At 40.9% G+C, this 18,179-nt stretch overlaps 1 protein-coding gene across 4 annotated transcripts in view; it reads right to left on the bottom strand.

Annotated features, from left to right (window-relative positions):
* Positions 1-18,179, bottom strand: part of LOC126336524 (calpain-5-like) — a 276,232-nt gene that overhangs the window by 60,686 nt on the left and 197,367 nt on the right. For all 4 annotated transcript variants that reach the window (XM_050000315.1, XM_050000317.1, XM_050000316.1 and 1 more), the window contains one exon: positions 10,557-10,755. In XM_050000315.1, the coding sequence (XP_049856272.1) occupies positions 10,557-10,755 (199 nt within the window). The remainder of the gene's footprint in view (positions 1-10,556; positions 10,756-18,179) is intronic.

Consider the following 18,179-nt stretch of genomic DNA (forward strand, 5'->3'; position numbering starts at 1 on the left):
GCCATGTCACCAGGCCACATTTGTTCACAATTGGTTTGAAGAAGAATGACTTGTTGAGTCCATGCCACATTAAGTTGCTGCAGTATTCTGGGTGAAAAGAGGTCCGACACAATATTAGGAGGTATCCCACGACTTTTGTCATGTCAGTGCATATTAAAATATGTTTCACAATAATGTATTAAATTATCAGGATGCTTTTCACAGGATGGACAGGGAAACACCTGTAATGGAAAATGTGTTAATGGCAACAGACAGATTTAAATAATAACAGGCAATGTGTTTGGCACTGTTGATAACAACAGGTAATAACTAATCTTAAGGCTGCACCTTCAAATGCTGGTTAGATCTATGTAGTAGAGGTTTGGAAGGATGGCTTCTACAGAGTACAGCTTTTACAGGCCTCCCAAAGGCTCTGTTCATTCATCCTAAGAATGTCATACCAGCCTCCGCACTACATTCGTGTTCCACTTGCTAAATTATAATGGAATGAACAGAGTGGCTGAAACTTTGCTATCGAATCTCTTTATATCTCTATTATGCTTTGATGTGTTATTAATCAAATTTAGTATTAATGTATTGATAGTGTTTTAGATAGTTTTTTGTTTCTAGCATTGCCCATTTTATCCACTGCAAGAATAAATTAGTAAATAACCCACTACAGTGTACGGCAATAAGGTTTACGTAAGTGTCACCACTTAGCGAGAGTATCACAAATGATTAGAGGAAATATTCACACCAAATATGTCCTGTTAAGAGCCTCCCTTGGTACTGACACTCACTGAGAATAATATAAACCAAATACAAAATGCAGACACTTTACAGTATCAAGAAGGGTATGGGCATGAGATGTCTGCAACTACATCACGACTAAGATAAGTGACTGATTAATTTTCAGCAAACAATTATCAGTGGCAAGCTATTTATAATGTTGTTGTTTCAAAACATCAAATTATTTTCTCAGAAAAAGAACTGGGCGTTGCTGTTAATTTGTTCAAATTAGTCTTTCTACTTAGGTCATGAAGTGAATGTGTTGTAGAGGTGAAAGGATGTCAAGAAAGCATAAATTCTTTGACCTTATTGAAATTCATTTATAAAAACAATCTGGTAAAAGCATTTCCTGAAAGTGTTAGCCTCCACCAGATAATAGTGACCTTCCCAATGGGACTACTGCTGCTTCATGTTAAAGCAGTTGAAAGTATTTGTATGATATACTATGAACGAAGACCCACTTGGTGCATTTGTGAACAATTCTCTCGAAAAAGAATGATTGAATTGTCCAAATTTCAATGAAGAAGTCGTAAACAATTTTGAAATGCAGAATGGAGATGAGCAAATTTAATCTATAAACAAATCAAGTAAGTAAGAAAAATGTGTATTAATAGGTGATAAGAAGTAATTAGCCTACTAAATGAAGTGCATAAAAGCAGTTGTAACATATTTATCCACTGACATCATTCAAACACTGTCCTCCATACCAGAACCTCTCTCCTGAGTCTGTCTCTCCCCTCACTCCTACCACTTCTCCCACTCTTGTCTTCTGTATGCTTCCTAATGTTCATAAACCCAATCATCCAAAATACCCCACATTGTGGCCAGTTACTGTGTTCCCCCACAGAGAGAATTCACACTCTTGCGAACCAACACCTTCAGCCCATTAACTATAACCTACCCTCCCACATCAAAGACACCAACTGTTTCTTCCATCAGCTCTCCACAGTTCTTGATACTTTACCAAGCAATGCCCTGCTTGTAACTATTGATACCACCTTCATCCATCTAACATACCCTATACTCATGACCTTCCTGTTATTGAATGCAACCTTTCCCGATTCCTGACTGACTCCAAACCTACAACTTCCTTCCTGGTCACTTCTCCTTTGAGGGTAGCACCTACAAAAATACCCATGGTGGAGCTATGGGTACCTGCATGGCACCATCCTATGCCAACCTGTTTGTGGGCCATGTAGAGAAATCCCTTCTAACCACCCAGACTCCCAAACCCCTCATCTGGTTCAGATTCATGATGACATCTTCATGATCTGGGCCAAAGGTGAGGACGCCTTATCCACATTCCTCCAGAACGTTAACATCTTCTCCCCCCAATTGCTTGACCTGGTCCTCCTCAACCAAACAAGCCACCTTCCTCAATATTGACCTCCACCTCAAGGTTGGCTACATCAGTACCTCCATCCATATCAAATGTACCATCATCACTAATACCCCCAAACTGCCACTCATCCCATACTAAGAAGTCCCTTCTACACGGCCTAGTCACCTGCAGTCATCACATGTATAGTGATGAGTGTCTGTATCCAGATACATCAAGAGTCTCACTGAAGACCTTTTACAGAATAGATCTTCTGTGCCTTGTATCTCCAGCCACACACTCACTGTCTGGCCACAAACGAGCACTCCTCTCATGATGCAGTAACACGCAGAAGTAGAGCACCTGTATCACATTCTCCGCCAGGGCGACTACCTCTCATTGTGCCCTGAAATGAGGACTATCCTACTCACTATTTTCCCAACCCCTCCCACACTGGTATTCTGCCACCTGCAGAACCTACACAATATTCTTGTCTATCCCTGCTCCACTCCTGCTTCCAACCACTTGCCTCATGACACATGCCCCTGTAATAGACCCATCATATTTTGTGAACTACAAGACACACCTTAATTTTTAAGCAATTTTTTCAGAAAATAACATTTTAACCATTTTTATTATTTGATTGCAAAGCCAGACAAAAAAACGACCCTTAAAATCACTGAAAATTGTCATTTGAACTTTGTTGTTGTTCTTCTTCATCTTCTTCCTCTTTAGTCCAGTCAAATTGCAGATATACCTTGCAAAAGGTGGGCCCTGTCAGACCAAGAGAATCTATCTGTAGAGATAGAACGTCTCAAAACAGTTTTCTCCAAGAATGGATACACGGACAGACAAATTGAGAGGACACTCCAACCAGCCACTATACCACAGGTTCCTGAAGAAGGCCAAGATGAAGCAAAGAAGGTGGCATATCTGCCCTGTGCTGGCTCTATTTCTGCCAGAATCAGTAGGATCCTCCATAACCACAATATCAAGTGTGTTTTCTGTCCATCCAACAAGATCGGGGACTGCTGGGGAGTGTCAAAGACGACGTGGGGTTACGAAAACCAGGGATTTACAATATACCTTGTCAATGTGTCCTACATTGGCCAGACGACAAGAACTGTGGAGATCAGGTGCAAAGAACATCAGAGGAACACTAGATTAAGTCAGCCATAGCTGAACACTGTCTAGAACTATATCATGCATGAAGTATGAGGATACCAAGATTCTAGCACAAACACCCATATTTTGGGACAGTGTTATACGAGAATCGATAGAAATAAAAATGGCTGACAATCTTATGAACCGTGACACAGGGTACCAGCTAAGCAGAGCCTGGGATCAGGCTCTGGAATTGTTAAAGGAGCAACACGGCCAGCTGCAACACTACACAAACAGAAGAACCAGAGACATGGAGATGGAAAACGAGCCCCTATCAGACTGCCAGGCGCACCAGACAGAAGATGGAACACCCAGAAGTGGGACTGGTGGGCGCGGACTGCAGAGGGAACATCCAGAGCCGCAGTGGATGAAAAACGGAGCGGCAACACTCCAACAGGTCATGGTGAGCGGGCGCGAACTGCAGGCACAACACTTTGTACCCCAGATCGTAGATGAAACCCCCAGGAACGGGTTTGGTCGGCGCGGACCGCAGAGGGAAAACCTAGAACAGCAGCAGACGGAAAACGGAGCAACAACGCTCCAGCAGGTCGCAGGGAATGGGTGCAGACCACAGAGGAAGTGCCTGCATCTGTTGGTGGAGGGGGAAGGCCATAGGCATAAATACTGGACCAGGTCCACTCGAGGAGCAGTCTCGGGTCTCACCTGATGAAGGTTACGAGCTACGTGACCGAAATATCATGCAAGGACAATGCTGATATCCAGCACAACACCCGACAACCCAAGATGTCAATGTGAAGAAGTGCTTCAGGTACTGGATCTTGGCTCATTATAACGGGTATTGGACCATGGTCACTGTGATTCCAGCCCCATTTCTCAGGAGGTTTCCAGTTTCCCATCCAACTTTGGACTTGTTGGTAAGTCCGCAATGAATGATGTTGCGCAGCATCTTGTGTAGTTGGCAACCGTGCAAGATTCAGTTTGCTTTTTGCGGCAGACTTGGCGAACAGCTGGTACCGCAAATGGTCTAGTGTGTGGGAACTGCTGACACCTCCACTATACAATGCGATAGTAACCTGTTCTCCTGCTGTTATTATTTCTTCAAGGGTAGCATGTGGTTTACTGAAGGTGCAAAGCGCTGAGGTTAGGTGTTCATTTTTCGCAACAATACTGCAGCACTTAATTTTTCCTTGACAAAAAAAAAGCTAAAGGCATGAGTGAACAGAATATATTCACTGTCAGACTTGTAAGATGCAGTGGAAAACCACTTGTCTTCTACATTTCCTCTTCGTGGCTTTAAGAAAAATAAATTTTCAATGCCTTGCCCCAAACCGGTCATGAGCAGAAGCAGGTCAACATCTTCTCTTACAATGAAAACACTTCCAAAATCTTTGGTTCTTGAAATGGCAGATGTTACAATCATAACGTCAACATCTTCTTGTGCCTGGCTTTTAAGCTGTTTCAGCTATCACCGCATTGTCACCATATTTCTGGGAAAGGCGAGCCTTGACAGTTCGAATATCGGGACGAGGTGATGTGGGTATTTGCTCTAACAGATTGTCCATAGAACACTGACATTCTACCGTATTGGTTTCCAGATAGGCAAATATAGCCTCCATGTCTTCATCTACTTGTGTTGCAGGTTGGTAGTCTCGATTCTGTCCAGTAGCGGAAACACGGTGAAAGAACTTTCTGTAGCAAAATCTGTGGTATCACCCATCTGCAGCAACCAAATCATTTACATTTTGAATCCGCTCTATCACTTGTTGACCAAATTCATCACCATGTTGTTTAGCCTGTTCTAATATGGTCGGTTGCACTTCCAATTTCATTAGTTTGTAAACAAAATTTCGTTTGGCATATAGCAAACTTAACTGCTTGGTTAAAAAGTCATCAGAATTCCCTTTTGCAAATAACAAGCATTTCTCTATGAAATTGAACTGACCTTTTTCCTGCGACCGAGGTAGCACACCTGTTGGTTCCTGAGGGTGTCGAAGGCTAGCTGCTATCATTCTCTCATTAATGTACTTCTTGTGGCATGCTTCATGCAACATCACTTCACTGAGCGTTTTCAAAAAACGGGTGTGGGCAGACTCCCTGCGTTTAGCACTACAATCGATAAGTGTGCTCAGTCCTTTCTTTTTCACAAATGGTTCAAATGGCTCTGAGCACTATGGGACTTAACATCAATGGTCATCAGTCCCCTAGAACTTAGAACTACTTAAACCTAACTAACCTAAGGACATCACACACATCCATGCCCGAGTCAGGATTCGAACCTGCAACCGTAGCGGTCACGCGGTTCCAGGCTGAAGCCACACCGGCCAGCTTCTTTTTCACATTGCGTCCACCAATCACCACAGTTTTTTTGCAAATGAAACACAAATTCATGTCAGACATACTCATTTTCAGCACCACAACATATACTGAATGGAAGCGACTCCAAACTGTAGGACCCTTATTGTTGTGTGCTAATAGCTGTCAGCGTGCTGTGAACAATCACCAGAGATAATCTCCTTCCGCCCGCCAAAGAATAAATACCCTTTTGTCCGCTAAAGAACAATTCCTACATACTTTTTCTTATAACTGACCATTAACGTCAATCAACTGTAGAAAATGTATGGCACCTGCATGCAGTCGTATTACATATTGTAACATAAATAAACTTCATGCAATCCGACGTGAATGTGTTCGTAGTTACTGAATATGATGCTGTTTGTCCTCGCCCTGCAGCAGAGTGAGATAGTAAATTCCAAAGAATAACATGATGAGTAATATTTTGATACTACACAAATAGAAACTGAAATAACAGTGTTCAAAAATTAGGTAATTTGCCACTTTGCTCGAAATTTGATAAATTGGTAGTTTTTGATGTGCTGTAGTGCCTTAGATACTGGGAGTAGAAAAAAATGGTAATAATCAAATTTGTAGAGAATTTTGTGCTCTTGAAAAAATAAAATAGACGTTAAAGCGATAGGAGCAAATGAAACTGAGATATCTTGAAAAAACTGAAAAAAGTCCGAAAATTTTCGAAGTTTTTTTGACTGCAGAAAGTTTTCCCAAGAGAAATTTTGTTGGCAAAACTTAGTTTTCTAACCTTTCCAACAATATGAACGAGTTAAAAAAAATAAAATCTTCTACCCCACCTTTTGCAAGGTAAAAGCTTTTTTTCTGACAGTTTCACTGGACTACTTCGTTGTACTCTTGATGTATAAAATGGTCTCCATTGCGATTCAGAGCATTACTTATGCCACACTTCTTAAAAAAACTTTAACAATAATGTCTTCTCTTGCTCTAGGATATGACTGTTTTATCCGCTGACACACTTCTTTGAGTGTAGATCATTTTAAAGCTCCCTTTGTCGTGAATTCATTTTGAGTTTCATCCATCATCCACTTCTTCCATTCCACTCTCATATACACCTTAAATTGATTATTTATCGAGATGTAAATAGGCTGCAGTTGTGAAGCAAGTCCTCCCAGAATAAAAACAATCTCTGTTCTTCCCTGTCTCAATTTTTCTTTCACAGAATTTTACAAATGACTACTGAACTGATCTACTACAAGAAGAGAACTCTTCTTCAATAGAGCACCTTTCTTTCTATCCCACACACTGTGAATCCATAATTTCATACCAGACTCGCCATTCCAACCCTTGTCATGTACATGAACACCACCTCCTGGTGGTATTTAAGAGGACTTTTGTCATTTTTTTGTGGCTGAAAATGATCATTGGATTAAGTTTAGTAAACACAACATGAAAGGATAACATTGTAGTGCATTTTTTAAAGTCCACTTTTTTTTATAGTTACAGTTTAGCACCTTTCATAGCAATAGTTCTGTTACTCAGCACATTAGACATCAGAGGAGCTTTGTCCAAATTTGCTGTTTGGCTTAGTTCCACACTGGCTTTCTTTCAATGTTGAATAATAAAACGATGGAAAGATAATATTTTCTTGTCATACTCTTGTGGCATTTTCTAAGATTTTCTGGTTTTAGTTCACATGCTAAGTCCATGATACTTCATAAAACTGTAGCACAAACCAATTCCTCCCTTAAAGTTCCACTGTAGTGCTAGCTTGTGAGTGTGTATTTGAACCATAGTGTATTAATTCCAATGCCATTTTGACGGTGTCCTTCAATCCATTTCAATATGTCACCTTCTAGTTTTGGCCTTTTTGTATTCAGCCTTCTATTTGCACATTTAATGTTGCTAATTTATTTCAGTTCTTCTTTACTACCCACCAATCATGAATTTTTTTTTCTTTTGGTAGAGGGCCAAAATGCTCTCCAGATGCTCTGTTTCCATGTTATTCTGCATATGCTATTACTTTCAATTTACAGCCTGCATCATACAAATATCTTTTTTTTTCACTATGAAACCAGCTAGTAACAAAAATATTAAGCTGTTACCTATAATAAAATCACTTTCAATTCAAATTAACTGGCACTGTAGACTGCAATGGCACATCATATGCTAGACAGTGTTCTGGGTGTGTGATGGCAGGATGGGAGGGAGACAGTGTTAGCAAGCTTGTGAATACCCACAACTCATATTTGTCACATCAGAGCACTGCTGCTGCCAGTTGAATCCAGTGTTGCCAGATAGAGATAGGTTTCCCAAGGTATTGAATAAATGGCCATTTTTAAGACTGAGGGGAATGTTAAATCAAATACTGGACATTGTTATATGAATTTAGAATATAAGATGCACGTGAATTTTGTAGGTAATTTTTCAAAGAAAAAAGTGCATCTTATAGTCGGTAAAATATGGTAGATGAAAGTTATGATCACCTGGGTATGACAACTAAGAAGCTGTTTTTCTGCATGAATGACCACTGCCAAACAGTGGCCAAGAAGCCTGCATCATCCGGATCCTTCCCACCAATACCAGCTTTTCTGAACTGCACAAGGGGAAACACTCTCTGCAATATATCCCACATTCCACTAACCCCCCTGATCTCAACCTTTGCTAGTCCCTGTCCTCCACACACCTATACCCTTCTATCCTTCCACTCCAGCACTACACAGTCTTTTATTCTGCCAATACACCCACTAGAATTTTCCCACTTCCCTACTTTTCTCCTTTTCCTCCCCCCCCCCCCTCCCCCAGCCCTCTCCTTTAAATCTCCCAACAGCACCTAGTAGCCCTACCATGTCCCCGCAATGTCCCTGCATGCTGTCAAATGCATCACTTACCTTCCCCCACCTCTACAATGCTACAATGCTATTCTTCCCCCTCCTCACCCCATGTCTCCTACTTATTCCCACCACTTAATGTCAGACTGCTGCTTCTGTCAGGTGTAGTTTTTGTCTGCAATCTGACCACAGCAGCCAAAAACAGCGGTCATATATATGCGAGTTTTGTGAATGTGTGTTTTCTATTTGAGAAGAACTTTTGGCCAAAAGCTTAAATTTTAAGCAGTCTTTTTGTTTGTGCTTGTTTGCAATCCAACATCTCCTCCCAAGTACAAAATCTGTCACAATCTTCAACCATCATTTCCTATTTCAACTCTGCCAATGGAATTTTTTACCCCTTCAGAGACAGGATCACCTGCAAAAGAAGTCACACTGTTTATTATTTTCTCTACAACCACTGTACAGGATACTGCATCGGTAAGACATTTATACACTGGCTGTGCTGAAAATGTTGGTGATAGTGGGGGAAAAACAATTTGTGTTCGAACAATATATTTTAAAATGTAAACTTTCACAGCTAGAAATGTCAAAATTAATAAAATGTTCTGGGCTCATATGTCATGGTTGAATGGATTTCACATTTAAACCCAATGTTTCATCTGCATGTGTGGAAGACATTTTCAAGGTGGATTACAGCTCTTTGAGTGTCCAATTCACACCCTGGCTCACTACTGCTTGCAGCAAAATTCTGTTAAAGCATACTTCTGTGCAGTGGTGTGATGTCACACATTTTGAATATATGAGCACAATTGGCAGTTGTCGACTGCCATTGTCCACTGTTGCTATCACCCCATGGTGAAAGACTAATACACATCTTCTTCAGCATCAGGGTCCAAATGTCTTTCAATTTCATGCCCTCCTCCTACCCACTGTAACTCTTATGATGTTTCACAATCTCTATGGCCTCTCTGTATAGCCTTTCATGGTATCCACTTGTGACTGCCAGTACTAGAGTCCTATCAACATGAATTTGGTGGTCTCCTGGTTGCTAAACATGTTCTGCAACAGCTTATCTATCAGCCTCCCCCCTTCTGGAATTGATCTTGTGCTCCGCTAGTTATTTCTGACCATTCTTTTTGTAGTATCCACTACACAGCATCCTATACATTCCTGCTTTTCCAGCAGTTTATGAGCATTTGATTTATTTTAGGTGACCTTGTATCTTCCAGGTGGGTATGCAGAGTACTGTTACAATCCCCCTTGAAAATTTTCTCCACAGACAGGGATGAAAAGTTGGGTTTAAATGTGAAATCTATTTGATGACGACATAGTTGCCCAGAACATTTTATTCATAGATGGCAGATGAATGTTATTTAAATTGCATAAAGAATAATGTGGATGGGAGAAAATTGCATTTTTATTCATCCAAAATTAAATAAATATTACACTGTATTTCTAATATGATTCAGAACTGCATGATAAAAACTGTCTGGTATATAACAGAGTATGCCATTTTTGAATTTGAATGCAAGACTACTAATTTTCAAACATACAGAAAGTAGTTATAAATTATTGGGACTTTGGAGAGCAAATAGTCAAGAAATAAAATTCAGCATGTCTGTTACTGTATCTGAAGAAAATAAAATAAGTGACGGTTTTTCCAGCAGTGTACACTACACTTAACAATTTTCACAATTTCAAACTTCAAACTGCAAACTGTAAAATGTAGCAAGCTCATAGGACAATGTTTGATACCATAATCACAATACAGTTAGAAATGTACAAAATATTAGTCACTCCCTTAAAAGAGCACACTGATCACTTTGGAGTGCTGTAGATGGTGCAGGACTGGTACCAGGCAGTCATGTGACCTCCCACCACTGACAGCCCCCATTTTCTTATTGCCTCCATCCCATCCTGCTGTTAGCCCCCCATCCTTTCCCCCCCCCCACTCCAGTTATTTTTCAACTTCACTCTATCTCATCAACTGGAACCTTTTCCTATCCTTCTCTCTCTCCTTCTCTAGATACCTCATGTGAGACTATTTTTCCTAACTTTGTCACTGACACCAGTTTTCAAGTTATTAATACGAACACACTGCATTTGGCCAGCAGTAAAACTGGTTCTCAGATCACGGTACGTAGTATTATTGTTGTAAATGCTTCTAGCAGCTGAATATCATTTTGTAAGCTCAAAAGAAATTATTTTACCTGTGGATTCCGAAGAAATGTTTCTGGAAATTCAGAACTTCCACCAGCTCTGTCAGATAGGGAGCCTTTAACTCCAGTAGTCCATTCTCCTCTTATTGACTCCTCCTTCCACGTTTGTGACAGAGCAAATATATTGGTGTTATAGAGACGACATATAGTCAGCTCACTAAAATTTCTCACAAAATCCTCCAATGGCATCCTTCAAAAAAGAGAAAGAAATAGACATTTGTCTCCTCCACATTAATAAAAGCAATATCATATGATTTATAAAGGAAATGATTTCTGGAATGAAACTACCAGGAAGAAAATGCACAAATAATTTCTGGTTATTAAGCAGTAGCGGAGGAATGCACATGCATTAAAAGGTGACATCAACTCTACCTTTAGAAAACTGGAGTATCTTTTCTGTAGAAAGAGAAGAAGAGGGTGAAGGAAGTGATATTTTGAAATTAAACATAAAAGTCAGTCAGTATCCTGGAATAAGGAGGAACATGCAGAGCATGAAACATTAAATACTTATTAATGTTGGGAAGGTATGAACACTGCTGGAGTAGCATATACTCCAGGGGAATAGCTACAACAGATTTAAGTTATAAAGACAAGGGTGTAAACCATTAGATTTTTCCTGCATTAAAATCATGAGTTGACAGGCAGGTGTTCTTTTTATTATGATGAATTTTCAGTTAGTTTTCTTTAAGAGCTCTGAATTGAGTAGAGCTCCTGTAAAGTTAATACTGATGTTAGTAAAGAAGCGGTGTGTGATATTTATGGAGTTAATAACTGTAATCCTTGATACATCAAAAAGAAATATTTAATCTGGTTGGAATGGCAGTGCCAGTAATTGAGAAAGGTTAATGGTATAGTTTGGTAGTCCAAAACATGAGCCACAAAGTACTCCAATGGTCTGGACATGCAGTAAGAATGGAAGAAATGAGATACCACAGGAAAACATCAGGCAGCAGACAAGTGGGAAGACCTAAGACAAGATGGATGGATGGACTGAGACAAGACTTGATGCAGCTGCGAGTCTTGGAAAACAAGAGACAGACAGCAAAAGACAGAAGCAGAGAATAGCCTTAACTGCAATGTCATGGGGTCCCCCGGTGTGAATGCATAAAGTAAAGTAAGTAAGAATAGAAAAGTAATGCCATTATATGACTGTGAAGGTGATGTGATTATTTCACAAAAGTGGATGGGAAAGTTTTATATTAATCAAAATATTATAATCTGAAATGTGAACAATATAAGGAAAAGATAGATTGCTATTCACAGTAAAGGTGTCTAGTTACAAACGGGCACTACAAAAGGACATTTACACATTAGCTTTCAGCATTCCAGTCTAAGCTGTTGCAGGAGTGGTCATGAGTATATAAGATGTGCTTCCTTGTCTGAATGAATGTGGGTGTGTTTCATTTTTTGAAGAATGCTTTGGCCAAAAGCTAATGTGCAAGTGCCTTCACTGCACTTGACTACAACTCAACCTGTCATCTTTACAGTGAGAAGCAATCTATTTTCTCCTTCTATTGTTTATATTCCAATGTGGAATTTCCATTCTTTGATACACTGAAATGTATTATAGAAAGAATTATAAGCTAATTATCTACATTTGAAGAGTGGGTATGTAATACAAAAACCTAAATGTCAATAAAAACAGCACAAGAAAGTATGTGTTGATAATGTAAACACTGAAGAAGTTACTAGATCTTGGCAATCAGTATTAACTTCTTTATTTAGTAGTGTTTATTAGCTGTCCCACTGCTTGTTCAACAATCACAAATTCAATGACTATCTATTAAGGAGACACCTAAAAAGGATGACTACGGTTGCATACAAATTGCTGTACCCTAGTCTAATTCTGACACAATGCTTTAATTATAGAGAAAGATATATAGTTTTCTGACATGTACAAAATAAATACACGTATGGTCCCAGTATTGAGGGTTACACATTAGAATCTAGGTCCATGGAGAACTGTTGAAGTTGTCTCCTGCAGAGCACATTGCGAGCAGAATCTAAGTTACAGGTAGTCATTTTGGTGAGACACAACAATTGAATGGAAAACAGAGTCTCTTGTAGAAATGGTGGCTTAATGTTGTTGTTGACATTCCTGGTAGCTTGGAATATTTACATATGACTGATAGATTTGAGCTGCCAAACAGGGCTGCAGCTGTCCCTTCTAAAGTGCCCTGATAGTATTGATAGCACACACTATTGTGTGGCTGCACATTTGCCAATACCATTGGCAGAGCCACAAAACTAATCTAGTCAGTCAGCTCTGTGGTCATGCTGTTTACATTCATAGTAAGAAAAGGTGTAGTAACCTGTCTGTTACTACACCTTGCCCTCCATAACTGCGGAGTGTAGGATGCAGTCTGAGTAGAAAACCATTCAGCTGTTCCTGGCCCCCACCATAGGTCACTGATCATAGTCTGGTGCCTCAGTCATATGCAGATGAGACCCATCAAATCCTGGTGGGCAAAATACTCATTATATGTGAGTGCACCGGCTTGGCTGGCAATATGTACCCATCAACCATTCTGTACTTGTCACTGTTCTGTATCTGTCAGTCCGTATTTGTCACTGTCTGTACCTGTAAATATGCAGTACTAGTCATCCTACTGTATGTGTCTCAAGTCCACACTGCTTCACTCTTCCTTGTTCAAATCAAAACACAAGTTGGTGACTTTCGTGTGCTCTGCTCTGGAACAGTCATGAGCTTCTACAATGATGACTATTTTGTATGGCTACCTGCAACCATTTCATTGCAACACTGGCAGTACAAGCTCCACCATTTCTTGGTGTACTGTTATGTTCTCCGTACTGTGATTTTGCTGCAAGCTGGGAAAGCTCTGACACATGACTGCACCTCTACATTGTCACATTTTGAGTTTGGCAAGCCTGTGTGGCATGGTTGTGCCTCCACTTGGTTGTATTTCAGAAAACGGACACAGATCTTGGTATGCGTTGTTCTGGCTTCCTTTACAGGAACAGACTCCCTTTTTTATTGCTCTGTTAGTTTGGCATCCTTTCCCTGACTGGCCTCCTTGTTCTGTTGATTGGCACCTTTATCAGCACTGGCCTCCCTTCTCTGTTCATCAGCACTCTTTTCAGGACTACTCTGTTCACTGGCATCCTTGTCAGTACCTGTTTCCTTCTCTTCAGTTATTGGCCTCCTCCTCAAGACCCAACTCCTTCCTATGGTTCACTGGCTCCCTTTTCTGGAACCACCTCCTCCTCTTAGTTTTTTGACCTCCTGGAGGACCTGCTTCCTTCTCTTGTGTCAGTTAGCCCTCTTTTCAAGCCCGGCTTTGGTCTCTCTTGTTGTCCTGTTTGTTTGTTGTTTTTTGCCACGTGTGTCGAATTTTTCCTAGTGTCCTCTTCCTATGGCAGCTCGTTGTTTGTGATGTGATTCTCCATCTCGTGCTCAACAAAGTAGTTTGTCAGTGAATCCTTTACTGTTGAGATCTGTCCGTGATGTTGTTTCTTCAATTATCAAATAGTAGCGTGGATGGGATGGCACCACTGCTTTTCGTGGAACACATTGGTACATTGTGACATATCCGATTGGTGAAGAGGAAGCCACTGCAGTCCCAACCAGGAAATGTGCTGCTATGGATGGCTCTGTTGGCAATAGTATCAAGGGCACCATGCAGCACCTCTGTCTTGCCCCTCTTTCTTGCTGCAACATGAAAGAGCTGCATATAAACACCGGAGCAGCTGTTTTCACTCTTCACTTCACAACTGTCTGCGTTGCTGGGGTCCCCATCATTGACTTCCAGCAACCGCTCTGGTAAGCTACTTACAGTACTTTCCTATCTTGGTCAAGGCCTGCCACAACCCATGTTCAGCACCATGCACTGGCATCCATGGTACCTTGCAACAGAATCCTTATCACCTTTACTTAAGTGCCTTCCACATTCCCTTTTGTTGTTTGTTGTCCATTTATTGCCATTGACATGACTCTTGTGACCCTGTCTCACATTGATGTCAGATGCCTCCCTTGTACAATGTTTTCCTGGTTTATCTCCTTTAAAGATTTTTGCTTCTGCCTTGGCATCTGCCAGTATCGTAGTTCACTGTGGCAGCACACTGCCCTGGCTGTGTCTGACCACCTTCCTACCAGTTGACTGCCCCACGTGGACGAAACAGTTTGGTCTCTCGACATCTTATGTGCCAAAGTGAGTGCCTCCACGTGCCACCAGCACCTTTGCAGGCACATCCAGGGACCTCCAACAGCAATGCAGGTGTCCCCTACCTTGCACCAGGCGCCTACTGCATGACGCGGTGCCTCCAGTCACTTTCAGCATAACTGCAGGTGCCTCCTACTCTGATGCAGATGGCTCCTGCTCCTATGTAGACACCTTCCACATACTGACACAGGTACTTCCTACCCTCCCACCAGACACCACGGCTCGCCAGATACGGCACCTAGTGACAATGCTAACATCACATAGGCCCTGCCTCTGGGGTATCGGGGCCATCCATCGGCCTTTCCTGGAGGGGGGGAGGTGGGAAGTGGGGGGAGGGCGAAGGTGTGGGACCACTGCTGACCTGGCCTGTGGGTCGACACAGACCCAGAACTGTGCACATTCGGAATGTCTGCCTCAGGCACTATGAATGTGCCACCCTTCAGTAAGTCATGGGGGAATGGAACATCCAGTTGCCCCCTCCCCCTCAATGAAGCAGGATTGTAGAAATCCATATGTTTCTACTCCTTAGCTGCCACTTCTGTGGTGCATGTAAAACGATTTGAGCAGCAAACCATTTGGCCGCTGCAGTCTCTCACTAGAGGTCACCAATCAGTGTGCATTGCCTCAATTTCCTGCAGCCAAGAGCCAAGAGCCAATGGCCTCTGGCAGGCAAAATGGTTTTTATATGTAGGTATGTAGGCCTTATGTAAGTATGCAGGCTTTTGTGGCTGTTGCCACTAAAGTTAAAATCTTTTCGGTTGTCAGGCCGCATCATATTTCATTCTAAAATAATCAACATCTTGGCCCATCTGCTGGGATCTTCTTCAGGATGTTTCAGTGTCCACTATTGCTAGCCAGCAGTCTGCTCCTGTCAGCCATTCTATACTTGTCGCTGTTCTGTATCTGTCAGTCTGAATGCATCAATATGTCTGTACTACTCATATGATTGCACATGTCTCTTCTACTCTGTACCTGCTCTATATGATGTCACTCCATGGCCTAAATCAGTTATGCTGTTATTCTTTGGCAAAATAAAAGTTCTGTATATTTCATGGATCTGCATTTCTCATTGAGAACCTATGCCACACAATAAAAGATGCCATACCAAGAAAAATTTGGAATATTTTCTGAACAGAAGAACAGTGCTATAAGTATCATTATGTGCACTGAAAGGCACCAGAGAGTAAATTTATCTGCTAGAAATACCAAATATTATAAATATTGAATTAACTGTGTACTGAAAAAACATTTTGATCTGTTCTGTGGAATTATATCACCAAATCTTCAATTAATACATATTTAATACATAATTTTCATTTCACAAATTTAATGAATGCAGTAAGCATCTGCCTGAAGAAATATCTCTCTAAAAGAAATTACCAGCTTCTTTGTCAGCCACTGGTGCACATTATACTGAGGGGCAGATCAGATTAATACAATTCATATAAACAGGGAAGTTAATAAATGAAAATCAGGATTAATTAATGATGGCAATAGAAAGTTTAAAGTATAAACACAAGGACAACTGTGACAACTGTCCTGACATACAGGAAATGAGACTATCCATCTTTCTAAATCTACAAAAAATGTAGAGGTACATGTAGATTAGTCTTTTCCTTTAATGTGTATTCCTCACCATACAATAGTCAGTTTACTTATTATAAACCAAAAAGTCTGAAAGTCTTCTGTGACTCTGGTTAGTAAATAGTGCTTAAAAAAAGGACTTTACAATTTTCTAGGTAATTAATGAAAATAAAAACTCAATATGAAAAAAATCATACAATGGAAAATTCAGGATGGAATAAAGACAATATTTTGAAAAGGATAAATTGCCACTCATCTACATCTACATGATTACTCTGCAATTCACACCATATAGTGGAAATGCTGAGTCGCAGAGAGGCACAACAAAAAGACTACTAAACGTGTAAGCTTTCAGGGAGGAGGTCTTCTTCCAAAATATACAACATACACGCACACATTCACACAAACATAGCTCACACACACATGGCCACTATCAGAGGTGGTGGAAAGGAGGGGGGGGGGCTATAGTCCCCATAGCCGCCCGCCCCCCCCCCCCCCCCCCCATTGTCATTGTTCCATCCTAAATTTTCCATTGTTTGATTTTTTCGTATTGAGTTTTTATTTTCTTTAATTACCTAGAACTTTGTAAAGTCCTTTTTTTAAGCACTATGTACTAACCAGAGTCACAGTAAGACTTTCAGACGTTTTTGGTTTATAATAAGTAAACTGACTATTGTATGGTGAGGATATACACATTAAAGGAAAAGACTAATCTACATGTACATCTACATTTTTTGCAGATGTAGAAAGATGAATAGTCTCATTTCTTGTAAGGTTAAGAATAGGCAGCTTTCCTGTATGTATATTTAAAGTATAAACTATAGCCCCCCTCCCCCCACAAAGGAGCATCATATTACACTGGTTAAAATGACTTCAGAAATCACTGAATATATTACTCCAACAGATTCAATCTTTTTTTAATAATTATGTAGCAAAATAGGTTGCAATGTATTTCAAACACATTTTAACAAAAGAATAAGAGTGGCACATGGCTTAATATTTAAACCAATAAATAAAATTTAACTTAAAGTGGGCATCTTATTATTTATTAATACATATTTTAAACCCTGAACTCCAAAAGAGTTACCAAAAACTACTTTAAGCAACAACAAATTTTACCAGATTGTTAGTGGAGAACCTCAACTATCCTTTTGTTAAGCGATATTCCATCCCCTCCTCCATTAGCCCTCCAACCCTTGACCAACTTTTTGAATCGCCCCTGGCCATCATCTCTGGCTGGTTGGCTGGCAGCCAGAGGCAGTGGTCACGTGTGATGTGTGTGAACTCTGTTTCAGTGAAAAAATGTGTGTATGTTGTCTATTTTGGATGAAGGCCTTCTTGCCGAAAGCTTATTTGTTTAGTAGTCTTTCTATTGTGCCTGCTGGTGGCTCAATATGACCACTATATGGAGAGCAGCAATCAATCCTTTTTATAATATTGGACACAATATGAAGTGCGATTTTAAACCAAAAGATATCAGATTTGAGCATAATTATACACTCCTGGAAATAGAAAAAAGAACACATTGACACCGGTGTGTCAGACCCACCATACTTGCTCCGGACACTGCGAGAGGGCTGTACAAGCAATGATCACACGCACGGCACAGCGGACACACCAGGAACCGCGGTGTTGGCTGTCGAATGGCGCTAGCTGCGCAGCATTTGTGCACCGCCGCCATCAGTCTCAGCCAGTTTGCCGTGGCATACGGAGCTCCATCGCAGTCTTTAACACTGGTAGCATGCCGCGACAGCGTGGACGTGAACCGTATGTGCAGTTGACGGACTTTGAGCGAGGGCGTATAGTGGGCATGCGGGAGGCCGGGTGGACGTACCGCCGAATTGCTCAA

This window comes from Schistocerca gregaria, chromosome 2, assembly GCF_023897955.1.
Source record: "Schistocerca gregaria isolate iqSchGreg1 chromosome 2, iqSchGreg1.2, whole genome shotgun sequence".
Lineage (NCBI taxonomy): Eukaryota > Metazoa > Arthropoda > Insecta > Orthoptera > Acrididae > Schistocerca > Schistocerca gregaria.